Genomic DNA, 26,640 nt, shown 5'->3' on the forward strand with positions numbered 1-26,640 from the left:
GATGAAAGTAATTGGCATTAGTAATCTTGATAGTGACGAGCAGCTCTCCCCTGGGGTTATATCCATTTAAACTCTTACCAGCAATCTAAGTAAAGTGTCCGTCTTCCCATAGCCTTCCCATAGCTGTTACTTTTTTGCATTTTTGCCAATTTAGTAGAGGAAAAAATAGTATCTCAGGATAGTTTTAATTTGCAATTCTTTCAGTATGAGTGAGGTTACACAACTCTTCATTAATTTATACTCATTTGTACTTTCTTTTCTGTGAATAGTTTGTTTGTATTCTTTGCCTTTTTTAAAAACCTGTGTGTTAGTGGTTTTTTTTTTTTAATTTCTAGGAGCTCTTTAAATATTAGGGAGATTATCTCTGTTTCTGTGATATTAATTGTAAAGATATATTTCAGGGCGTAATTTATCATTTATTTATTTCTAATATGGTTGACGGTGTCATTTATTTTTGACTTTACTTATATTCTCTCCCCACCCCCTCCCACACACATGCAGAAGCTTTTCTTTGCTTTTTTAATGTAGTTAAAGTTTACCAATTGGCCAATTTTTTTTAATGACTACTAAACAAAGCTAGTAAGGTTTTCATTGCTTCAAAGTTATAAAAAAGTTCTCATGTGTTTTATTTTTAGAACTTCATATTTTACATTTAAATCTTTGATCCACTTGGAATTTTCTTAGAGTAAGGTGTAAGATATGGTTCCAACTTAATTTCCAGATTTCAATCTTTCCTGCCTCCACCACACTTGGGGGCCTTTGAACTCCTCTCTTACCATCATTGGGGTCTGGTTTCAGCTTTAGCCAGAAGTATTTCTCAGGTGGTCAAGTTTAGTCCTCTTAGATTAAGGCTGGCTCTTTTTTGTTTTGTTCTGTTTTTGTTCTTGTTTTTTAAAAGATTTTATTTTTAAAGAAGATTTTATTTTATTTTTATTATTTATTTATTTATATATTTTTTAAAGATTTTATTTATTTATTTGACAGAGAGAGACACAGCGAAAGAGGGAACGCAAGCAGGGGGAGGAGAGGGAGAAGCAGGCTTCCCACCGAGCAGGGAGCCCAATGCGGGGCTCGATCCCAGGACCCTGGGATCATGACCTGAGCCAAAGGCAGATGCCCAACGACTGAGCCACCCAGGCACCCCTTTATTTTATTTTTAAAGATTTTATTTATTTATTTGACAGAGAGAGAGAGAGCACAAGTAGGGGGAGCAGCAGAGGCAACAGCAGAGGGCGAGGGAGAAGCAGACTCCCCTCTGAGCAAGGAACCTGATGTGGGGCTCAATCCCAGGACCATGGGATTGTGACCTGAGCCAAAGGGACACTTAATGACTGAGCCACCCAGGCGCCCCAAAAGATTTCACATTTAAGAAATCTCTACACCCAACGCTGGGCTCAAATTTACAATCCCCAGATCAAGAGTCTCAAAATCTACTGGCTGAGCCAGACAGGCATCCTGGCTGGCTCTTCTTTTGGACCTGATACCTCATGCCTTAACCTTATGGAGAATTTTTTCCTGGGTAATCCAAATCAGCTTGTGATTTTTTTGTTTTGTTTTGTTTTATTTTGTTTTGACCAGAAGCATAAAAAATTACAATGCCTAGGGAACAACATTTGCTTCCTGACCTCTCCTGAGCTTGCAAGCAGCATCAGATATCATCAGTGGTCATGTTGCATTTCTAGGATTTGTAGATTGAGAATGGATAAAGAGAAAGTCATAGTTCGGTTTAGGGGTGTGGCAGTGGCCCTAACTGCCTCAGAAGAGGTTCCATAGTTTTGGGTGACCTCTTGGTTTGTCTCTGACTCTCCAGGATGGATGGGAAAGTGAGAATAGAGGAAGCTGGTCTGACATTCACCTCCTTCCTGCTCATACCCCTGTACACAAAGCAGGGGTTTGCTGCTGGCCCCTGTGTTGATTGATCTGTGACCACTTGCTACCGGTTGTTAAATATTTTTAATATTCATCCCCTACCCCCCATCTCCAGTAGAGGCTTTGTTCTACTTTCTCTTGGCTCCGGAGTTTAGTTTCAGAGGTCATAACCTGAACCAGCCAGTGATGGTTTCAGTCACATGATATTTACTGAAAATTGGGATCTGCCCTACCTGATGATGGATATTTTTATTTTGAGGTCCTGTTGGGACTTTCTATTGTTTTGTAATTGTGTCTTCATGGGGCATTTGAAAGGTGAGCCAGAGGGATGATTCAGTCAAGGGTTCTTTAGCTGCCCACATAACCAGGAAGAACTTAGAAGCAGGTTTTAGAACCAACCCCTGGAAGTTGTATCCATTTTTTGGTTTGAGTTGCCTAGAAGTTGGTTTGCTAATAACACTCAATGCTTATCCACGTTATAAATAGTATAACGATTTATTGAATTATTATATTTTTGAGTTCAGAAACAATGGCCATAGGAGAACCAAATACTGGAAAGTGTCTTCTCCCTGAGCTTGTGATCTCCTAGAGTCGTGGGTGTAACTGGGGGTGTGTCAGGATCACCAGTAGCTCAAAGGCCCAGATGCCTCCTCTTACAGCTCCCAGTCTGGCTCTCCTGGCAGGTGGCCACTTGAGAAAATGGGGTAGATGTCTGACGAGGGACAAAGGAAGACTTGTCTACTTAACGTACTTACTGATATTAACCCAACCTCATCTGATAGGATCCCTCTCTTTACTTCCTGTGTTTCAGCCACACCAGCCTTTGCTGTCCCTCAAACACATTAAACTCATCCCCACTCGTCCTGTGCCAGGACACTGTGCTCTAGCTCTTTGCCTCCCCAGCTCCCTCTTCATCTTCAGGTTTTAGCTTAAATATTCCTTCCTCAGAGAGGTCTTCCCTGACCACCTTCCCCACAAACCCTACAGTCATCATCCTGTTTTCTTTCTTTTTCTAGCCTTCTTCAAAATCTCTAATTCGCTCATTTACTGACCTTCTTGTTGGCTGTAGTAAGGCTCCACGAGGGCAGGGAGTCCAGTTCCCAGGTCCCTGGCATGGTGTCTGGCACATGGTGGGTCCTCACTAAATGTGAAATAAAGTGAATGGATGAACTCGCCAGCAAAGACATACTGTGACCCTTTTGGAAACTGAATGGTAGCAGTTATGAGGGAGATAGGGCATATGATTCATGTTTTAATTTAAAACATCTTTAAGCAGATTACTTTGGTAATAACCAGTGTACGTGGCAGGAGGCAATTTATCTCAGGCCAGTGGGGGAAATGGAGTCTCATTAACCATGTGGAAAAGAGGAACTCATTGTGAGATTCCACCTAGTAGTCTCACCTCACCAGGGTTCTTTTTTATATGCTATAATATTATTTTCCTTCCATGATTTTTATTTTTTTGAGAGAGAGAGAGCAGGAAGGGAGGAAGAGAGGGAGAGAGAATCTTAAGCAGGCTCCACACCCAGCCTGGAGCCCAATGCAGGTCTTGATCTCACCACCCGGAGACCATGACCTGAGCTGAAATTAAGAGTCAGATGCTTAACTGAATTAACCATCCAGGCGCCCCACCTTTCATGATCTTCGAAATAAATTTAAGTGAATTGCAAATGTTTTCCTGCCTTAAAAAGAAAAAAGTGAGGGGCACCTGGCTGGCTCAGTCAGTAGAACATGCGACTCTTGATCTCGGGATTGTGAGTTTGAGCTCCACATTGAGTGTAGGATTACTTAAAAATAAAATCCTAAAAAAATTAAAAAAGAGGGGCGCCTGGGTGGCTCAGTCAGTTAGGCGTCTGCCTTCGGCTCAGGTCATGATCCCAGGGTCCTGGGATCGAGCCCTACATTGGGCGCCCTGCTCCACGGGAAGCCTGCATCTCCCTCTCCCACTCCCCCTGCTTGTGTTCCCTCTCTCGCTGTGTCTCTCTCTGTCAAATAAATAAATAAAATCTTAAAAAAAATAAACTCATGACCCCAAGATCGAGAGTCACACGCTGTCCCAGCCCGGTGCCCCTAATGGATCACTTTAGATCATTTTTTTTTTAAAGATTTATTTATTTTTTTTAGAAACAGAGTGGGGTGGGGAGGGGTAGAGGGAGAGGGAGAGAGAGAGTCTCAAGCAGACTCTCTACTGAGTGTGAGACCAACGTGGGATTTGATCTCATGACCCTGAGATCATGACCTGAGCTGAAATCAAGAATTGGATGCTTAACCGACTGAGCCACCCAGGCGCCCCCACTTTAGATCATTTAATCTCAGGATCACTTACTTCAACTGTAAACAGGGATCAAATTTATAGACTATTAGGGGTTAAATGAGGTAAATTATAAAGTGTCTAGCACATCAGAGGGCCCCAGTAAATGGCAGCTAATCAATTATTTACAGACGAGAAAACTAAGAAATGAAAAAAAAGTGGAATAGAATGTCACTGGTATATTAATGTCAAATCTGGTATCATAGAGCAGTGTTCCCCAACTAGTGGTTCTCAACTTCGGCACCTAGGGTGATTTAGCAAACCCTGATGCTGATGCCCCATCCTAGAGTAATTAGGTCAGAATCTCTGGAGTTGGGATTCAGGAATCAGTATTCTTTTTCAGCTTCACCCGTCATTGCAATGTGCAGCTGTGTTTGTTGTATTTATTTAAAGTACAAATTTCTAGACTCAGTACCAAATCCGCTGTATTAATTTGAAGGGCTCTCAGGACAAAGTACCACGACTGGGTGGCTTAAAATAGAAATGCATTGTCTCATAGTTCTGGCATCTAGAAGTTCAAAATCAAGGTGTTGGCAGGATTGGTTCCTTCCGAGAGCTGTAGGGGGAGGATGTGTTCCAGGCCTTTCTCCTTTGTTTGTAGATGATTGTCTTCTGAGTCTTCACATCATCTCCCCTCCATGCATGTGTCTGTATCTAAATTTCCCTTTGCATAAGGACACCAGTTATTGGATTAGGGTCCACCCTAATGACTCCATTTTAACTTGATTACCTCTAAGGGAGCCTATCTCCAAATAGAGTCACATCCTGAGGGACTAGGGGTTAGGACTCCAACATGGGAATTTGGGGGGGTGGGAGGACACAGTTCAGCCCATAACACCCATCAAATCAAAATCTCTAAGGGAAGGCCTGGGAAACCTGTTTAGCAATCAGGAAAGTCTGGGAAATGTGGGCCTAAGGCAGAAGAAAACACTGAAAATGCTAGTAGGAACCAGCTGGGCTAAGGACCAAAATTATTAGGGACTCAGAACCTGAAGAGCATAAACTCAGGCCCAGCAGATGTTGTCATTCAGGACTGAGGGGTCCAGCATGCCTGGTCCTTAATGTTGTTTGTTTGTTTGTTTTTTACGAAAAGCTGAAAACCTGGATTTTTATTTAAAAGTTTTCAGTAAGTGCAGTGCTCTGGAGTTCAAACAAAATATGTCTCTAGGGGTGCCTGGGTGGCTCAGTCGGTTAAGCCTCTGCCTTCGGCTCAGGTCATGAACCCCACCCATATCGGGCTCCCTGCTCAGCAGGGAGTCTGCTTCTCCCTCTCCCTCTGCATCTCCCCCTGCTTGTGCTCTCTCTCTCTCTCTCTCTCTCTCACACACACACACACACACACGCTCTCTCTCTCTCTCAAATAAATAAATAAAATCTTTTTTTTTTTTAAGATTTTTATTTATTTGACAGAGAGAGACAGAGAGAGAGGGAACACAAGCAGGGGGAGTGGGAGAGGGAGAAGCAGGCTTCCCGCAGAGCAGGGAGCCCGATTCGGGACTCGATCCCAGGACCCTGGGACCGCGACCTGAGCCGAAGGCAGACGCTTAACGACTGAGCCACCCAGGCGCCCTAAATAAATAAAATCTTAACAACAACAACAAAAACCCAAACCAAAATATGTCTCTAAGCTTGATTCAGCCAGTATTTTGCATATCTTTGGGTTAGAAAGCTCTGGGATTTTCTACTGGGCTTAAAAGCCATTGCTGGCCACTGCTTAGTGTGGGGAGGAGTGAGCACGGGGAGTGGGGGAGGAAGGGGAGAAGGGTCAGTTTGGTCCAGTTATTCTGTGATGATCGCTGCAAGCCGATCCCTTAATTGACTGATTAAGTCAGCTGCTCAACAATTACCTTTGGAGAATTTTGAGTGTTAGTAACCGAGCTGTGCTTTAAGTCCTGAATGAGCTTCGAGTTTCTTCAGAGAGGACTGCTCTTTTCTTGGCCTGCTGTGTTTTGGGCTGTGGTTTCTCTCCTCTTATTTCTCTGGATCCCCCCAATGTTTTTAGTCTGATTATCTGTATCCCCTTTTCTTTTGTCTCAGGAGCTGTTAGAAATTGGTTCTTTTAAAAATATTCCTTTCTGGGCACCTGGGTGGCTCAGTTGGTTAAGCGACTGCCTTCAGCTCAGGTCATGATCCCAGGGTCCTGGGATCGAGCCCCGCATCGGGCTCCCTGCTCCGCGGGGAGCCTGCTTCTCCCTCTCCCACTCCCCCCGCTTGTGTTCCCTCTCTCACTGTGTCTCTCTCTGTCAAATAAATAAATAAAATCTTTAAAAAAAAAAAATTCCTTTCTACGGTTACAATGGAATTTCAAACAGGATGGTGAATAGATACATGTTCTCATTCCATCATCTTTGGAAAAAAATATTATGAAATGTAAAAAATATAATGAAGAGCAATGTACACAGAGTGGTTTAACACATGAAATGCATCTAGTACCCTTGACGTTGCTGTATACATCCCAATTCGTATTCTGTCATCCTCATGTCCTTCTTTATAATCCTCTCCTAGGTCTACACATCCCTAAACTCTACACACATGCGTGCATATAGTTTATGTATATGTGTGTATGATATATTATCATAAATATAAATATATTATCATATTATATATTACATTATTATATTATCAATATAACATATATTATCATTTTGCCTGGTTTTATACTATACAGAAATGGTATGATATTGCACACATCTTTATGTAACTTACTGTTTTTCCTGGTTTCATTCATTTTCACTGCTCTTAGAGTTTTCCATTTTATGAGAATACCACAATTCAGTGCTTCAAACTTTTATCAATCTAGTGAACTTCTGTAATCTAACTAATAGCATTTTTTGCCTTAAGTTCTATTTTTTTGGATATTACTATAGCTACAACAGCTTTTATTTTTGTTTGTGTTTGCCCATATATCCGTATATCTAGTTTTCAATTTTATTACTATCAGTTTTTCTGTTCTTATGTCTTGGGTTTTTCTCTTCCATAAAGGCTAGAATTGGATTTTTAAATTTCCCAGTCTGACAATCTCAGTTTTTTGTTTTGTTTTGTTTTGTTTTTTTTTTAGTTAGGCTCCACACCCAGCATGGAGCCCAATGTGGGGCTTGAACTCAGGACCCTGAGATTAAGACTGGAGCTGAGATCAAGATCAGATACTTAACTGACTGGGTCCCTCAGGCACCCCAATCTCAGTTTTTTAACAGGTAAATTGGATTCATTTATATTTTTTGTGACTCCTGATATATTCAAATTTATTTCTAACTTCTCCTTTGCTTTCTCATCCTGATTTTTGTATATTCCCTCTTTTTTCCATTATTGCTTTCTTCTGAATTTATTTATTTTATTTTTTTTACTTTTTTTTTTTTTGAGAGAGAGAGAGCAAGAGAAAGTATGTGCTGGGGGTGGGGCAGAGGAAGAGGGAGAGAGAGAGAATCTTAAGCAGGCTCCACACCCAGCGAGGGGCCCAATGCTGAGCTTGATCTCACGACCCTGAGATCATGACCTGAGCCCAAATCAAGAGTTAGATGCTTAACCAACTGAGCCACCCAGGTGCCCCACTTCTGAATTTATTTTTAATAAATAACTTCACTTAAAAAAAATTAGTTTTAAAAAATTTTAAATAAAACTTACATTCTTTTGTTTTGCAATTTACATACTCATTTCTTTTTTAAAAAATATTTTTTTCTTAAGTAATCTCCACATTCGATGTGGGGCTTGAACTCACAACCCTCAGGTCAAGAATTTCATGCTTTACCAACTGAGCCAGGCAGGCGCCCATCATTTCTTTTTCTTTAATGAGTAGACTTAATTATTTTTTCAGTCAGGTATGCAGAGGAAATTTTGCAATATCTTACTACTCAAAATATGGTTCATGAGCCAGTAACATCAGGTATCACTTAAGAGCTTGTTAGAAATGCAGAATCTCAGGCCCTACCCCTGACCTACTGAATCAGAATCTGCATTTGAACAAGATCTCCAGTTGATTCATTTGTACATTAAGTGTGAGAAGCACTTGTTTAATGAATACCTATCTCCTATAGTTGACATATTTTGCCATAATTCCTTCATATATTTATATTTTCTTACATATTTAAAAGTAAATTGCAGAAAGTTTGACATTTATACTTTGAACAATTTTAATAGGGCGCTTGTAAAATAAGGACATTTCTACATATTCATAGAACCATCATCATATTTTTTTTTTAAGATTTTCAAAAATTTATTTATTTATTTTAGAGACTGAGAGAGAGAGCATAATTGTGAGTGTGGGGAGGAGCAAAGAGAAGGACAAGCAGCCTCTGTGTTGAGTGTGGAGCCTGGCGCAGGGCTCCATCTCAGGACCCTGGCACAGGGCTCCATCTCAGGACCCTGAGATCAGGACCTGAGCTGAAACTAAGAGTTGGACGCTTAACTGACTGAGCCACCCTGGCGCCCCAAACCATTATCATACTTAATAACTGTTATTTGCTAATATCACTTAGTACCCAGTTAGTATTCTTTTTGGTTAGGGCTGTTGGGTTGCTCTTAATTGTAGTTCTTTCTTCAAGATAGTGTGAAGGTTTAATTATTTCCTTTTAACCCTTAAAATCTTAATATGCATACTTAACAAAATCTAAGTTAGTATCTCTACTCTTGGGTAGAGTTGGTTAAGTGTCTGCCTTCGGCTCAGGTCATGATCCAGGGTTGTGGGACCGAGTCCCACATCGGGCTCCTTGCTCCGCGGGGAGCCTGCTTCTCCCTCTCCCTCTGCCTGCCACTCCCCCTGCTTGTGATCTCTCTCTGACAAGTAAAGAAATAAAATCTTTTTTTTTTTTTTTAAGATTTTATTTATTTATTTGAGACAGAGAGAATGAGAGGGAGGAGGGTCAGAGGGAGAAGCAGACCCCCTGCCGAGCAGGGAGCCCGATGCGGGGACTCGATCCCTGGACTCCGGGATCATGACCTGAGCCGAAGGCAGTCGCTTAACCAACTGAGCCACCCAGGCGCCCTGTAATTGTTTATTTAACTGCACATCTTCCTGCTAGTTTATATGTCAGCAACAGCAAAGACAATGGCTTTCTTGTTAATGTCTAATGCTTGGTGCCTCCCATAAGGTAGGCACTAAATAAATATTTGTTGAATGACTAAGTAAAATTATATTAAGTAAAATATCCAGAAAAGTAATTGTTTTCATAAAACCTTTGCTGTTTGTTCCTTTCGCCTCTTTTTGGTGGATGTGAGAAGCTGCAACTGACTTTCATGAATCCTTATATATGTGTAGATTGAGTCTTTAGGATTCACATTCATTTCGGTCCATTATTATATTTTCCAGGCTGGCTTGTTTATTGACAAAGGCGTCAAAACAACTAATGCTAGTGCAGCAGACCCAAGGGAGTACCTCTGTTTGGATAACAGTGCCAGGTAGGGCTCATCGTCGGACCTCACGCTCCAGCCATATCTTGCCAAAGCAAAACTTCCTGAGTTAAGCCACTGTGCTCTCTGCTCCACTAACACATTTATTATTATTATTATTTTTAAAGATTTTATTTATTTATTTGAGAGAGAGAGAATGAGAGACAGAGAGCACGAGAGGGAAGAGGGTCAGAGGGAGAAGCAGACTCCCCGCCAAGCAGGGAGCCCGATGCGGGACTCGATCCCGGGACCCTGGGATCATGACCTGAGCTGAAGGCAGTCGCTTAACCAACTGAGCCACCCAGGCGCCCTACAGTGGCATCTTAAATAAGGGGCATGTGAGGTAAATATCTGGAGCCCTTGCATGTCTATAAATGTCTTTATTTTACCTTCACATGTGACTTGTAACTTGATATAGAACTTGCCAGGCATGGTTCCTCGAACATTTTAAGTAATTGTCCTACCACCTTTCAGTATTGCTGTCGAGAATTCAATGTCCTTTTGATTCCCCATCCTTTGTTCGTTTTTCCTCTCTGAAAGTGGTTAGAGTCCTTAATTTACGTTGTTCCTCCAAAATTTTATTACGATATGCTGGGGGTCTTTTTCATTTATTTAAATCAGGTGAGCCCTTTCAACCTGAAAACTATGTGCTTCTGTTCTGGATTTTTTTTGGGGGGGGTATCAATTCTTTGATAATTTTATTCCTTTTGTTTTATCTGTTCACTTTTTCTGGAACGGCTATGAGTTACTTGATAGGTATCTTTGATTTTTTTCTCTCAGTCTATTGTCTTTTCTCCCTTATTCTGTCTCTTTATCTTTTATAGGTCTATACTCCGGGAGATTTACTTAATTTTGGAGTCCAGCCCTTCTACTCAATTTTTAAGAACTCTGATTTTTCAAGAACTTTTAAAATTTTTGATTCCTTTTCAATAGCACCCTGTTTAGTTTTTCATGGATGAAATATATTCTCTTGTCTTGCTGAAAATAATATCTAAAAAGTATAATATTCTGCTTTGTACATTATACCTGTTTTCTCTGGATTCCTTTTCTGTATCTTTGTTTTGGGCTTCTATTTTTCCTACTTGAAGCTTTCAACAAATGTCTATCTACCCTTGATTCATAACAAATAGCCTATTCTATGAAGAGAGTTTGAGAGGAAATTAAAGGATAAAAAAGATTTTCTTTGGTATTGTTTTGAACTAAGCACCTAATTCTTGATTGTCATCCTTTCAACTTCACATATTATTATTGTCTTTCAAGCAACCTTGAGTTTATTATAATATGACTATGTTTTCTATGGGTGAATGTAAATTTAGGCATAACCTTGTGGGAGATTTTTTTAAAAAGATTTTATTTCTAAGTCATCTGTCATCTCTATACCTAGCATGGGGCTTGAACTCATAACCCTGAGATCAAGAGTCACGTGCTCTATTAACTGAGCCAGCCAGGCAGCACCCCCCTTGTGGGAGATTTTTAATAGTATGGACTACAAGCAGATATTTCTTTGTCTTAAGTTTTGAGGGCCAACACTTTGCCTATACATACTTATTAGAGCACAAGACTATGAGTTAGGAGGACTGGGTTCTAATTCCTGATTTCTCCTGTGAGATCATCAGTGAATCTGAACCTCAGCTCCCTTGTGTGTAAAATGAAATCCATTCTCCTCACTGTGCCATTAATGGGGATCAAATATGATAAACCAATGGTCTTCACTAATGAGTCATCAGTCTAAATGTTCTTCAGTCATTCCTCCAAGCCACAAAGACCTGCAAGCATGACACTTGCTCTCCAAGATGTTATTCTTTCAGAAAAGGTTACTTTTTGGCTGAGGTTGGCCAACAGCTGCCCCATTTTAATTTATTATGATTTTTTGTTTGTTTTTGTTTCTTAACCTGGTCTAGTTTCCATTTGTTGGAATCTGGATGAGAATCCTGAGGCCATATTCTAATTTATTCAGCCTCCGATTGGTCTTTTAAAAACAAACATGGTTGTGTGAAGTTGATGTCACAAAAGTGACTTTAGTCCATTAATCACCTTGGGTGGATAAGACAGGTCACCACTGCAAGCATAAAGAAATAATCTGTAAGTGACTAAGGCAAAAAGTAATCCCCTTCAGAACTGGGTCAAGTAGTTTATTTAGGGCTAGTGTGGTGACTCAGCCTGTTGAGGCTTATACTTCCAGGTTGAGGTGTTTTGGGGAGTGCGCGCATAGCTTGGTGGGAGGAGCAATTCATCCTTTTGGAAGAGTTATTTGCATCTCTGTCTCTCTCTGTCTCTCTGTCTGTGTCTCTCCCTCTTGGTCTCTCCATCTTCCTCTCACTCATTTGCTCTGGTTCTCACACTCTTTATATCTCCTTTTTGTTCTTTCTCTCAAGAAGGAAAACGTAAGTGGGGAAGTTTAATTTTAGTTCCCAAGAGGATCACAGAGGACATCAAAGAAGAGCTAGTGATTGGTTAGCTGTCAGAAAAAAAAGTTATGCATATTTTTCTTCAAAAACAACCTATAGTCATGACAAGCCATGACACAAATAGATATGTAGACGAGTAATTAAGCACAGGTTTCTAAGATAATGATCTTGGGAAGACATAGTACAGAGATAAAGAAGAACAGACCTGTATTTATTGAGCCTGTGTGCCATGTGGAAAGCTGTGGCAATAAATGATAAAAATAATACATGATTCAAGGTTCTTTGGCTAAATATAGCTGGGTAAGAACAAATGAGTAACATCGACAAAGTAGATTGTTTCTGTGCATGAAGATATGCTGTAAGCCATAATTCCATTCACTTCAGACATTTGTTAGGAACACACCAGGGACAAAGCTTTGTTCTAGAAATTGGAAGAAGCTATAAAATAATAAGACATTGTTAAGGAAATAAAAGATTTCATATTTTATATGTATTTCACTTGTTCAGATTATGTGGTTCTTGTGTTGTGCTCTATGTTCTCATTGGTCTTATTCCTGCTAAGGCCATGGGGTAAAACTTCTTGCTCTCTTTATAGCAGATGTTCATCTGCCCTAAAGAAAGCTGGGAAAGAGAGTCCAGCTCTCAATCAGAAAACCAGAACACAGGGCTCTCAAAACTCAGATCCACACAGTAGAAGCCATATTATATGGTTGGGTTTTGCTCTGTATTTTTTTTTTTTTTTTTTTTTGGTTGTTGTTTGACTGTTTGTATTCCTCCTGAGCCTTTAAGTAAGGTCTCCTTGCGATGTTCTGGCCTCTTTTTATCTGTACTTCTGAAAATACAAAGAAGGGTCTTAGATGCTTATGAGCAGTGGTTCTCAAAGTTGGTCTCTGGACCAGCAGCATTAGCCTCTACCTGGGAACTCATTAGTAATGCACATTCTTTTTTTTTTTTTTTTTTAAAGATTTTATTTATTTATTTGACAGAGAGAGACACAGCAAGAGAGGGAACACAAGCAGGGGGAGTGGGAGAGGGCGAAGCAGGCTCCCCTCAGAGCAGGGAGCCTGATGCGGGACTCGATCCCAGGACCCTGGGATCATGACCTGAGCTGAAGGCAGTCGCTTAACCAACTGAGCCACCCAGGCGCCCAGTAATGCACATTCTTAGATCCCACCCAGACATACTGGATCTGGAAGTCAGGGTGGAGCCCAGGGACGTGTCCATCCTTCCAGGGCATTCTGAGGCTGGCTCACTGTTGACCACCACTGCTCCTCTTGAGAACTGAAGGAGAACAGCGCCCTCTGGAGGCCCTGTGGTCACAGCCGCCATGAAGAAGGAGCTCTATCCAAGTGAAGCGGGAGAGCGATGTTCTTGTCTCACCGAGGCGAAGAATAAATCTCGCAGACAAAGGAGAGTGAGCAAAGCGGTAGAGTGTTATTAAGCAAGGATACAGAAAAAGCTCTCAGGAGTGAGACGGGTCCTGACCAGGTTGCCATTGAGGGGCTTTCCCTTTCTGGCCTTTTATTAAGACTTTACCAGGACACTTGCCAGTAGTCAGGTCAGTGGCCTAGAACTCGACGTGACGCTTATACATTGTGTGAGAGTTTTTGTTTCTGTGACATCTGTGATCTATAGATATGTATTGCTAGGTCTGGTTCATCTTTATAGTGAACTTTTCCTTTGGGGCCTGATTCCTTTTTGTGGTTACTTTTATTTTCTGTGGTTACAGGTAATTACTAGAAAAACATTTTAACCCTAGTAATTGAGGTAGGGTGGTCTAAGTTTTCCTGATCTCTGTCTTCGTTCTATCTCAGCGTCTGTGTACCTGAAACACCCTCAGAGCCTTAGTTGGGGCCCCTCTGCTTTTCCTACCTAAAGTCCCATCCTCGCCCTGTTCACGGGGGGGGGGGGGGGGGGAAGAGGGAGAAAGTCAGGGTTTCCAAGCCCATCTATCTCTTCCCACACAACGAGACTTCTACCACAGTCAGGTGAGGAGGCTCTGGATTGATTTAATTAAGGGATATTACTGTTCTCTTCATAATACTCCAGGCTCTCAAGATGGGTGAATATGGGTGAATTTTATTTATTTTTTATTATTTTATTTTATTTTTTTTAATTTGACAGAGAGAGACACAGCGAGAGAGGGAACACGAGCAGGGGGAGGGTCAGAGGGAGAAGCAGACTCCCTGCCGAGCAGGGAGCCCGATGCAGGACTCGATCCTGGGACTCCAGGATCATGACCTGAGCCGAAGGCAGATGCTTAACGACTGAGCCACCCAGGCGCCCCTAATAAGGGTGAATTTTAAAATAAGTATTTACTTTTCTATTTCCTTTTTCCAGTTCTGGTGTTCATATCACTCCCTTACCAAAAAGCTTCAGTGCTTCTCCTTAAACAGCCCTCCTGGCGTTGTCTGCCACGCCTCTGCACCGGGCCCCATGCCACTCACAGCTTTGCCCTCTCTTCTCCCCCACCTGAAAAGTTCTCGTTTCCTTTCTTCTGCGCTCAGCTCGCTCTTGCTACCGCAGCCTCTCACTAGGCATCAGTCTGCAACGGAGTCCCCTCTCTAGACTGAGCTCCTTGAGGGCAGGAAGGCCCTCTGGTCCTTTTTATCCCCAGCATTTGGCAGAGCCCCGGCTTAACAACAGGTGATTGGAAAATGGTTTCCAAATGAATAAATGGGTGAATGTAATTCGGAGTCTGGTCAATAGAACTAGTTGCTGCTCCTCGAACTTCCTATTTGTCAGTGCCCCCATGCAGTCCCTTTCAATGTGAAATCCCCTCCCGTGTCCATTGGTAGCCTCTCCAAATTCCACCTGTCTCTTAAGATTCACTCATTGTGGGGGCGCCTGGGTGGCTCAGTTGGTTAAGCGACTGCCTTCGGCTCAGGTCATGATCCTGGAGTCCCAGGATCGAGTCCCGCATCGGGCTCCCTGCTCGGCAGGGAGTCTGCTTCTCCCTCTGACCCTCCCCCCTCTCATGTGCTCTCTCTCTCTCATTCTCTCTCTCTCAAATAAATAAATAAAATCTTAAAAAAAAAAAAGATTCACTCATTGTGGCTGTTCGAGAAACATGTGGGAGCCAACTGTAGAGAATATGCACTTGATCAGGTAGGGCCATCAGCTGGCAAGTTTCCTAAGTTACTTTGCCCTAAGGACAGAGTGCCTATGTGATAAAAATAGCACCAATAATAAAAATAACATTAATCTGTAATATTAATGGCTTATATTGATTGAATTCTTATCACGTGCTAAGCCTTGTATTAAGCCTTTTACACATATTATTTTATTTATTTATTTATTTATTTTATTTTATTATTATTATTATTATTATTATTTTTGCAGTTCCCAATCTTTTATTTTTCTTTTCATTCTCTTATTTGAAAAATCTTCAAAGTAAAATCATGACTACTGTAATTCTGCAGCACATTCCAAGTTGGGAACATCATGTTAATTTACTTATCATGCAATCATATTCTGTATTCTGGCTTTTGGACAGGTGGCTTTCACACTTTTTGATTGAGAACTACAAGAAAGATATTTTATGTCCTGACAGTACACAGACCACCCTCCACAGCAACAAACGCACACATATGTGGTGAGATCTTGCAGAAGCCTAACTTTACCCTTGATAAAATTAAAATGATCAAGAATTTTTCAGATGGAAAACTAGTCTTAGAATACATGTTTATAGATATACACATATTATTTAATTCTTAAACTAGCCTATGAGGAAAGTGTTGGCATCTATAAAATAATGGAGGCTTTAGAGGGGTTAAATAATTTGCCCACAGTCATGGAGCCGAGATTAAAATCATGATCTGGTCTAGATTCCAAAGTCAGTGCTTTAAACTTGAAGCTAAATAGATCACTGACAGGGGTGCCTGGGTGGTTCAGTCGTTCAGCGTCTGCCTTTGGCTCAGGTCATGATCCCAGGGTCCTGGGATGGAGCCCCACATCGAGCTCCGTGCTCCGTGGGAAGCCTGCTTCTCCTTCTCCCACTCCCCTTGCTTGTGTTCCCTCTCTCGCCGTGTCTCTCTCTCTGTCAAATAAATAAATAAAATCTTTAAAAATAAATAAATAAATAGATCACTGACAAAATACATAGATATTAGAGACCCTGGTAATGTAGAATTGTGAATCTAAACAGACAAGCAAAAAGCCTGAACTCCTGTGCCATTCGATGAGCAAACTTACATTTATTGAGCACCTAATATGGGGAGGGTATTATTCTAGGAGCGAGAGGATATAGTGGGTGAATAAGACAGACAAGATCCCTGCTCTCAGGGAAGTGACTTTCCAGTAGGAGACCCACTTGGAGGAGATAACATTTGAGCAGGCCGTGGATAACCAGGAGAAGCCATGGGAAGATTTGGGAAGAGCCTGCTTCAGGTAAAGGAAGGAAGGGAAAAGGCCCCGAGGCTAAGAAAACTGGTGGGGGGACCAGCACCCACAGTCCACTAAGTGGAATTGACCTTGGATTGAGCTTTCAGGGCACAGGTCCTGTAAGAGCGGGAGCCAAACCCCAACTGTGAGTGCCCCGCCCCCCCACACCCCAGTTACAGGCAGGGGAAGAGGCAGGGACAAAAGTTCCTGAGATACTAATAAGCCTGGCACGTTTGAAGAATCAAAAGAGGTCAATGTACTAAGAGCAGTAATGCTTTTTCTCTTCACAGTGAGCCAGTGAGGAAGTGATTGTCATTATCCCAGTGTCACAGATGGGGAACTGAGGCATGCAGAGGTTAGTAATTTGCCCAAGATCACACAGCGAGTAAGTGGCAAGAACTCAAGTGCCCACACTTTGCAACCATAACATGCTGCTATTTATTGAGTGGACAATACATATAGGAACTCTGCACAAATTATTTATGACCCAGTCCTGAAAGATGACCATTCTTAGCTTCCTCCTTTCATAGTTAATGAAGTTCAGAGACCACATGTAATCTCCCCAATGTTGTTCAGTGAGCTGGGACTCAAATCCAGGTGTGCCTGTTGCTTAAATCCATGCTCTTTGCTTTACGTTCTGCTGCCTCTTAGGATCTCCAAGGAGGACCACTCTCTTAAACTGGACCAGATAGCAGGCCTTTTCCAATCCGAAGAGCAGTGCTCAAAACTGAGGTCAACCGCATTTCAGGTGTTCTTGTTATTAATCTGCTGAGATGCTCGGAATGAAAAAAAGTAGCTCTGGAATCTTGCTGAGAGGAGGGTTATAGGACTTACGGGGCAGGACTCTTCCAGAAGTGATAACCAAGAATGTGGCTTTAAAGCCTAAAGCCACAGCTTCTCCCACAAGGAAGAGCTAGATAGAGACACAACCAGCAGAGAACAAGGCAGGTGCATAAAATGACTTTCAAGGGAACCTCATTCTGTATCCAGTGCAACAGACCTGCTAGTCAGTCTTATTTTTTTCATGTTTCCTCAATGATCTGACTCGTTCAATACTCATTACCTTTCATATCTCCCAAGGGACAGGCATGTGGTGACTTTGGTTTTTGCTCGAGAGAATTCCACGGTCATGCATATATTCAAATTCTTCTGCTCTTATTGCTCTGAATATTTTTTCATATTCCTCATTAGTCTTAAGTATTTATTATTTCCTAACAGATTCTTCCAAATATATTACAAAGTATAATTGTGTATGAGTATGTGTTTGTATGTGTTTGATGTTGAAGGGATCATTTATAATGTCTATTCTCTGTTCATGTTGGAGTTCTACTCTAGCATTTAATAACCATGAAATTTGTACAGGAACAACCTTTTGAAATCTAAAGTTCAGTGCCAAGATAATTAACATTTTAGACAATAAGTTTCAGGCATAACAGACCTATTGAAATGTTAGTTAAATTGACATCTATATTTAATCTAATTAAAAATTCTTTAAAGGTTTCTACTGCTTATTTTTCTAGAGCTTTCCAATCTTATGAAAAGAAATGAAACAGAGCTTTAAGATGGTCTATTACACTAAATCCGTGTAGTAAACAGGTAGTGTTGCCACAAGTCAATTATAACAAACACCAAAAACTGTATGAACATTATCTATCAACCTATGGTTATGAAGGTCTTATGGGTTAAAGAAAAGATTTGTGTCCACAGGTCTCAGAATTCATGAGGTTATATTATTTCTGTAGATTATTACTTTGAGTGATATTCAAGGGTAACCCTGCCAAGTGTAGCCTGAAAGTGAGGGGTGTTAATGGATTCAGAAGCAGTCCTCAACCAATGTGGGATGGGAGCCAGGGAATAAATGTTCCAGCCTTCCATCCTTCAGGTGGACAATTCTGCTTTTCAGGAGGTACCAGGAGACAAGATAGGAGTGACCTTGACAGTGCACACTTAACATTGGCTTTTCTTCCACCCCTGATTCACTTTCCCCCATTCCTGTTTCCCAGAATCACCTCACAAATAACCTGCACTCAAGTTCAAGTCCTAGTCTCCAGTTCTGCTTTAGGGAAAATCTAAACTCGGACATTTGGTACCAGAACTGGCCCGAGAAAACAGACCACCACCATGGGCTTCCTATCATGTCTTACCCACTGATAACATGGCCAGTGGTAAGTGGGGTGGCCTTAATCCATTGCATGCTATGGCATCGCAATCACTCAGGCTCTCGGTGTATGGGCTGGGATAAGGTGTAAGCGAAAGGGGAAGTGCTGAGTTGGTCAGAGGCCCGGCACTTGAATGATATGGGGCAATGGTAATTCTGAAGATGATGGAGTTGGCTGGATGTCTGCCTTAGAATCTTTGAAGGAAAAGAAGAAGAGATGAAGGTCAGTCAACTGTTACCTCAAGGGAAGCTGTAAAAGCCAGAAGGCTTGCTTGGCAGCATATGAAGAGAGTTTTGTCTCTCTTTAGGGCAGCCTGTGCTAACAATCAGGACTTCAATTTAATAATAAGGTGGCAGGGCTGCAAAGAACACCAGAATGCACAGCTTCCACCAGTCTCCTGTGCTAAAGTCAGGGCTTCAGGATAAAGAAATTTGCAAGGATGTGTCTGAGAACCTTGGGTCCCTCCCTGTATTCCTCTGAGCCCACCTCACTGGCAGAAGCAACAGTCCTTGCTAGGGGAGAGAGAACAGCCTCCCTTGCAAGGAGCCCATGCAAAGCCCTTACCTAAGGTAGGCTGTGTTGAAAGATGATGTTTGTTGGGGCGCCTGGGTGGCTCAGTCGGTTAAGTGACTGCCTTCGGCTCGGGTCATGATCCTGGAGTCCCGGGATCGAGTCCCGCATTGGGAATCCCTGCTCAGGAGGGAGTCTGCTTCTCCCTCTCCTGCTCCTCCCTCTTGTGCTCTCTCTCTCTCTCTGACTCTCTCTCTCAAATAAATAAATAAAATCTTAAAAAAAAAAAAAAAGAAAGATGATGTTTGTTCTCAAGATTTGACACTCTCATCCCCACCCTCTAGCTCATTGCCTCCAGACCAATAACTGGGGTCAAATCTCAGCATATCCCAAGAGGGGAGGTTTAATACCTGCTATGGTAGAAAGAGATATTCACCAAAATAACTGCAGGGCATGGCTAGTATGTACTGTGCAGAACCAAGGGAGAATGTGCAGGAATGGATTTGAGAGTATTGGGTCGGGTGAGGAGGTAGAGGAGCAGAATATAAAACTGTTAGCAACAGTGAAATGATTCTGGAACACTCTTCCATGACTCGGGATTAAATGTCCTGGCAAAGAAACATGCAGCTGGTTCCAATATGCTGTTGGGTGGCTCCCTGAAGCTTAATCATGATATGGAAGCATGTAGAGGAAGGGGTCACTATGCTCAGAGAGTGGGCATGCTAGAATAGATTTTTTTACATAAGATCAGAGAAGCTACCTGCTGACTAGTTTCTCAAAGAGACCTCAGAAGGTACTCCTTTTATCACAGTGATGAGGAATGCACTAGGGAAGGGCACCAGAATCATTGAAACCTCAGTGGTGGTTGCCTTTATAGGCTGGGACTAACAATAGTAGAAGCGATTGCAGAAGTGATCCTCCTAGTGTCAGTGAGAGCAGTGAGATTTCAGACTAACAGACACCAGTGGCTGCTTCGAAGCATCAGATGCAAGGGAGACATGACTGTCACAACGAACAGCAATGTGAGTGTCAGGCAGAGCATCTTGATGGGAAGGGATCTGCAGTGATGGGTAATAGACTATGATGTTTTCAGCAGTGAGACAAATGGGTCACCCACTGGGGAATGCTTGATTTGTATAACCAGAAAGAAAGACTTAATGAGCAAACTCAGGTTATATTAGCCCTCCTGATTGCTGACACAAAATAATCTCCATGGACCTTGACCATCTTGATATTTTATAGCATAACATGACACGTTGGTCCATTATATCACTGATATAATGTTACTTTGACCTGGTGAACAGAAAGTAGCAAACACTGTGGATGCTTTAGTCAAAGTTATGTGCTCTAAAGGATGAAAGATAAAATGAAAAAGATTCAGGGGGCTGCCATATTGGTAAAGTTATTAGAGGTCCAATTGTCTGGGGTATGCTGAGACATCTTCTTTAAGTAGAAAACCAAATTATAGCACCTTGTACCTTTAACCACTAAGAGGGAGGCTCAGTGCCTGTTGGCCTCTTTGGATTTTGGACACAGCCAGTTTTTTTTTTTTTAATTTTTTTTAAAGATTTTATTTATTTATTTGGGAGAGAGAGAGAGAGAGAAAGAGAGCACAAGCTGGAGGAGGGGCAGAGGAAGAGGGAGAAGCAGGCTCCCCGCTGAGCAGAGAGCCTGATGTGGGACTCAATCCCAGAACCCTGGGATCATGACCTGAGCCGAAGGCAGCCACTTAACTGACTGAGCCACCCAGGTGCCCCATGGACACAGCCCTTTTCTGAGTAAAGAAAGAGCAAGAAAGGACTTTACTGTAGGTTAGGGTTATACTGCAATCTGCCGCAAAGCTTGTGCTAAATGATCCATTGGTGCTAGAAGTATCTTTATGGAAGGGACACTGTTTAGTCTCTGACAAGCTCCAATAGGAGAATCACAGCACAGACTGGTAGGGTTCTAGACATAATCATGTCTCCTGTAGCAGACAATGACTCACCATAGGAAAAGTGGTTCCATGACGGCTACCATGACATTGTAGAGACTGAGCACCTGACCATGTCATACCAAGTGATGATGACAATAGGGTTGCTCACCATGGGCCCAACATCATCATGACCACTGAGTCATAAGGAGCTGCCACAATCCATTGTGTGCTGGAAAATGGTTCATAAAGATCAGGCCCAAGCAGGTCTAGAGGGTATCCCCTTTGTGGCACCAGTGCCTTTTCCTCAATTCATGCATGTGTTCTCACGGCAGCTTCCAGATGACCCAATGGTAGAAGAGGAAAATTCCTGTGTCTGGTTCATGGGTGGGTTGGATCAGTATATTAGAGAAAGAAGAAAATGGCCAGTTGCCATATTATAGTCATTCAATATTGACCTTCAAGGACAGAGTGAGGGGAACCCTTCCAATGGAAAGAGAAACAACTGGTACGCTTTGGTTGTTTGCTTTGTATGGGAGAAGTGTCCAGAGACATGGGCACATACAGGTTTCTGGGCAGGGGCAAATGGCTTGGTTAGTTAGTCAAGGACATGAAAACTAGCAATATTGGAAGGTTGGAGACATGAAGGTGGACCTATAGGATTGGGCACAGGGCATCTGCTCCAGGGAGATGCTCCATAACCAGGGGGACAGGATGACTTACTCGGTGAATATCAGCCACTCTCTCTTCCCTGGCCACCCATTGCTTGAACATGGAGTGGCTATACTGGTAGGAATGGAGGCTCTGCATTTTCCCGAAGAATGAGCTGCCTCTCACCCAGGCTGACCTACTGGCTACTGCCAATGCTGAATTTCCAGCATGTTAGCATCGGGAATGACACTGCACCCTCAGTGGGGCATGAAACCCGACGGAGAGCAGCCAGCTGCTTGGTGGCAGGTTGATCACGTTAGGCCTCTTCCACCTTGTAGGTGATGCTTCAGACCATATCACGCCAGTCTATATCTGGGACTTTATTCTGTTTAAGGTGAAATACAATTATTTTGAGAGTAGAAACATAAAAAGGATCCAAAACATTCTTTGAGGTATTTCTGGTTTAAGCATAATTACTAACAAACCATTTGGCCTCATTCCCTTCGGTTCTTCCTTTAGTGGACATGAGGTGGGACAGTGACCCATTATCATTTTTCATGGGAGAGCCTTTATGAAAAGAAGACTGTAAATGACTTCTCCATAAATAAAAATCCCAGTCCCAACTTCTGCCTCAGGTTTTCCTGCATATCTAACCCCCGCCCCAAATTTTTAGCATCACTTTCTTACCATAAGCACATGGGTGCGCTGAGAGTTTGCCTCGTCTTAACAAAAGAGATTCTGACATTTTGATCTATCTCTATAGTAACATTAATTAAAGCAGTGACTGGTCACTTTGTGCCTGCTAGTCACTAGGCTAGGTGTTTTTCATAAGGTATTTTATTTACTTTCCAGAATAACTCTAAACAGGGTAAATATTATAATCACCACATTGTTGATGAGGACACCAAGGATCAGAGAAGTTAAGTAACTTGCCCACAGCTGGCCAGTCGTGCAGCTAGGCTAGAATCCACCTGTGGTCCTCAGCAGTGCATACAGGATTCTCACTTGTCTTTTGAACTTCAGAGCTACCTAATCCACTGGGCCAGTTGAATTCATTATATCCCCCAAATTACCTTTCCTCCCTTCTTTTTCCTCCTAAGTTTTTTACTAGGCCCCCTCTGTTGGACTTCAGGTCACTCCTGCAGGCACTGTTCCAGGTTTTGGCTCATTTACTAGCCACAAAGAGCACATATGTTTTGATCACTCAAGACTGTTGTCTCTGCATAACTTGGTGCAGGACACTGGAAACTAAAGAGAGAACATATAGGGCATCCTGGCTTGATGGATCTGGGAAGAGCATTGCAGGGAGCCTTTAGGCTGGATCACAGAGTGCAGTTATACCACTGTTGGCCACCAGATGGCAGAGGCGCTCAGGACAGCACAGCAAGGAAGCTAAAGGTGCTGGGAGGCTGGGCTACAGGTGAGGCTCTCCCCAGGTTTGAGAGCCAAAGGCTGAAGGGTTCGTTAACAGCATGCTCGTCAGGGAGGTTCATTTGCTTAGGCAAATATAATTCAGAAGTAGAGAGAATAGGATTCTCTGGTGACTTTCAAGCAGGCTCATTTTGCTTGTGTTGTACTTTGGAGGTGGGGGTCATTGGAAGGGATAGTTTCAAAGAAACAAGATCAACACAGAAAATGAAGAAATGAGGCAGAGAATCACTAGATGTGATCAGCAGACAAGATCCAGAAGAAGCGATTAGTATCTTAGGATGTGTTATGTAATGTGAGTGAACTTCAGTTATGATGAGGTTTTAGAAGAGGATTCTTTTTAAAAATTTATTTATTTATTTTTATTTAAGTAGGCTCCATGACTAGTGTGGGGTTGAACTCATGACCCTGAGATCAAGACCTGAGCTGAGATCAAGAGTCAGTTGCTTAACTGACTGAGCCTCCCAGGTGCCCCTAGAAGGGGATTCTTAACCTTTTATTTTATTTTTTTTTAATTTGAGAGAGAGGTGGGGGGAGGTGCAGGGGGAAATGGGGAGAAAGAGGGGAAAGAATCTCAAGCAGACTGCACCGAGCCCGGAGCCTGACCTGGGACTCAATCTCACAACCCTGAGATCATGACTTGAGTAGAAACCAAGAGTCTGACCATTCGACAGGCTGGTAAAATTTGTGTATCCTGTGGTAGACTATATTTTATGAAAGTGGTCTTAACCATATCTTGGGTCTTATTTTGTTCCAGAAGTTTAGTTCTTCTCCACCAAATGAAGGAGTCTATGTACTTTCTCCAAGAACCTGGGTGGGTCTTTGTGACTGCCTCAGTTAATAGAGTAAGGTGAAGTGCCACATGACTTCGAAAATAAGTATTAACGGGTGGTACAGCTTCTGTCTAGCTTTCTCTCTTGGGACTCTGAGCCGCATATAAAAAATCAGGCTACCCTGAACCTGCCATGTTAGACCAGGTGGAAATATCACTTAAAGATGGAGATTCTGGAGGGATTAAAGAGTACACTTATCATGATGAAAATAAAGAAATAAAATAAAATTTAAAGAAGTAAATTAAAAAAAACAGATTATGGATGAGCCCCACGTGTCCTAGCCCCCAGCTGTTTAGGTCTTCCCAGCCTAGGTGCTAAACTTGTAAATGGATTGTTCCAGTCCCAGCTACTATCTGTGTTTCCATGAGAAACCCCAAGCAAGAATTGCTTAGTGGAGCTGTCAGCCCCAGAACCATGAGAGATAATAATAAAATGACCATTGTTTTTTTTTTTTTAAAGATTTATTATTTATTTGAGAGAGAGAGTGCATGTGTGTGCAAGTTGGAGGAGGGGCAGAGGGAGAGAGAGAAACTCCAAGCAGACTCTGCACTGAGCGCAGAGCCTGACAAGCGGCTCGATCTCAGGACCCTGAGATCATGACCTGAGCCAAAATCAAGATTTCGACACTTAACTGACTATGCCACCCAGGTGCCCCAAAATGACCACTGTTTTAAGCTATGAAGTTTTTCAGTGATTTGTTACATAGCAACAGATAATACAAATAGACCTTTTCCAGAATACTCTTTCCAAATGCTTACAATAGAATATATAGGACTACAAAGGAATATTGAAGTATTAAAAACCCAAATGATAATACATGTGCTTCTTTATCAGTGTATTAGATAAGATCTAGTGCTGGATATAATGACTACTGTAATTTTATTTTATTTTATTTTTTTTTTATTTTTTAAAAAGATTTTATTTATTTGACAGAGAGGGAGACAGCAAGAGAGGGAACACAAGATGGGGGAGTGGGAGAGGGAGAAGCAGCCTCCCGCGGAGCAGGGAGCCCGATGCGGGGCTCAATCCCAGGATCCTGGGATCATGACCTGAGCCGAAGGCAGACGCTTAATGACTGAGCCACCCAGGCGCCCATGACTACTGTAATTTTAAAGGGTTGATGAGCATAAATGATATCTGGAGATAATCTGCACAACAAAAATTTTTGTCTGTATAGCAAAAATATGATATAAAATATTTATTTTTTTGATAACAAAGTCACAGGTACTTCTAATACTATCATGACATGCTGGTTTTATTAGTTATAGAAGGAAATGCTAAATTTCAGTTACAGATGAGTGAAAAGAAAGGAATAAAGGTACAACTTTTTTCCCATCCAAGTTCATGGATTGCTTTCCTCCATCCCCACACCCGATTGGGAACCATCGGAAGTGGGTACTTGTACGAATATCAGGAATGGAATATTACTCTGCCATCAAAAAGGATGAAATCTTGCCATTTGCAGTGATGTAGATGGAGCTAGAATATATTATGCTAAGTGAAATAAGTCAATCAGAGAAAGACAAATACCATATGATCTTACTCATATGTGGAACTTAAGAAAGGAAACAGATGAACGTATGGGAAGGGGGAAACAGACCATAAGAGACTTTTTAAAAAGATATATATATTTAAAGATTTTATTTATTTATTTTAGAGAAGTGGGGAGGAGCAGAGGGAGAGGGAAAGAGAGTCTTAAGCAGTTTTAGTGCTAAGGCGGAGCCTGATGTGGGGCTCAATCTTACGACCCTGAGATCAGGACCTGAGCTGAAACCCAGAGTCAGAAGCTTAACCGACTGAGCCACCCAGGCACCCCATCATAAGAGACTCTTAACAATAGAGAACAAACTAAGGGTAGATGGAGAGAGGTGGGTGGGGGGTGGGCTAGATGGGTGATGGGCATTAAAGAGGGCACTTGTGATGAGCACTGGGTGTTGTTTGTAAGTGATGAATCACTGAACTGTACTCCTGAAAACCAATATTGCACTGTATGTTAACTACCTAAAATTTAAATTAAAAAAAAAGAAGAAAAAGGAAAAACAAAAAGATAGTATCACCTGGCCCCATGCCCAGCCTAGACTACCTGAGGGCAGGTCTTGAGAACTTGCATTGTAACAAGCTGCCCTGAGTGATCCAATGGCTCTGAAAGTTTGAGAACCCCGGGTCTGAGCCTCACCCTCACCAAAGGTCCACGTAAGTTCCACCTTCTCCGTGTGGCCTCTTCTGACCACCGAAGCCGCACCCTGCTCCAGACATTACTGTTTTTAGCATTGCTACTTATCCTGCTCTGCTTTCTTGATGCCAACTTTCAGGGCAGAGAGAAAGAAAGAAGAGGAGAAGGTAGCGAGCATCTGTTATGTATCAGACACTCTGCAAGATCCAGTGCAGTAGATGCTATTGACCTATTTTATAAATAAGGAAGTTGAAGCTCAGAAAGTTGGGTAACTGTTTCAGAGTCATGTAGTTAGTAAATAGTAGAACTAAACTTACAGCCTTGGTGGTTTTCTTTCTTTTTTTTTTAGCTTCAGAGCCTCTGCTCTTCTCAGGACAGAGACCTTATTCAACTTAGCCTCAGGGTTGACGCTTAGCCACTTTTCATTTGCTAAGTCCTAATAGATGTTCCTTTTCTGCAATAACCAGAACTTACCCTTGAGCCTTTACAGATCTCTTTCTCATTTCCTGCTGAACCACATTCAATGAATGTCTTTCTAAAAGGTCTGCCCTGATCTCTTTTCTTTTCTCATGCTTATACTTACCTTATTTATTTATTTTTTTTTTAAAGATTTTATTTATT

At 42.0% G+C, this 26,640-nt stretch overlaps 1 protein-coding gene across 2 annotated transcripts in view; it reads left to right on the forward strand.

Annotated features, from left to right (window-relative positions):
• The window catches only part of CUNH9orf85 (chromosome unknown C9orf85 homolog), a 137,337-nt gene that overhangs the window by 99,102 nt on the left and 11,595 nt on the right, over window positions 1–26,640 (forward strand). The window contains exons 3-4 of one of the 2 annotated variants that reach the window (XR_010407725.1): window positions 7,239–7,374; window positions 9,483–9,724. Coding sequence is in view for 1 of the 2 variants with exons in the window: in XM_054509171.2 (XP_054365146.1) it covers window positions 16,644–16,662 (19 nt within the window). In the remaining variant the exon portion in view is untranslated. Of the gene's footprint in view, window positions 1–7,238; window positions 7,375–9,482; window positions 9,725–16,643; window positions 16,709–26,640 lie in introns of those variants that run through there. The other variant, XM_054509171.2, reaches the window with a different exon arrangement.

The sequence above is a fragment of the Mirounga angustirostris genome, unplaced genomic scaffold (genome assembly GCF_029215605.1).
Source record: "Mirounga angustirostris isolate CCGP_5_RB_7025 unplaced genomic scaffold, mMirAng1.0.hap1 SCAF_15, whole genome shotgun sequence".
NCBI classification, from domain to species: domain Eukaryota; kingdom Metazoa; phylum Chordata; class Mammalia; order Carnivora; family Phocidae; genus Mirounga; species Mirounga angustirostris.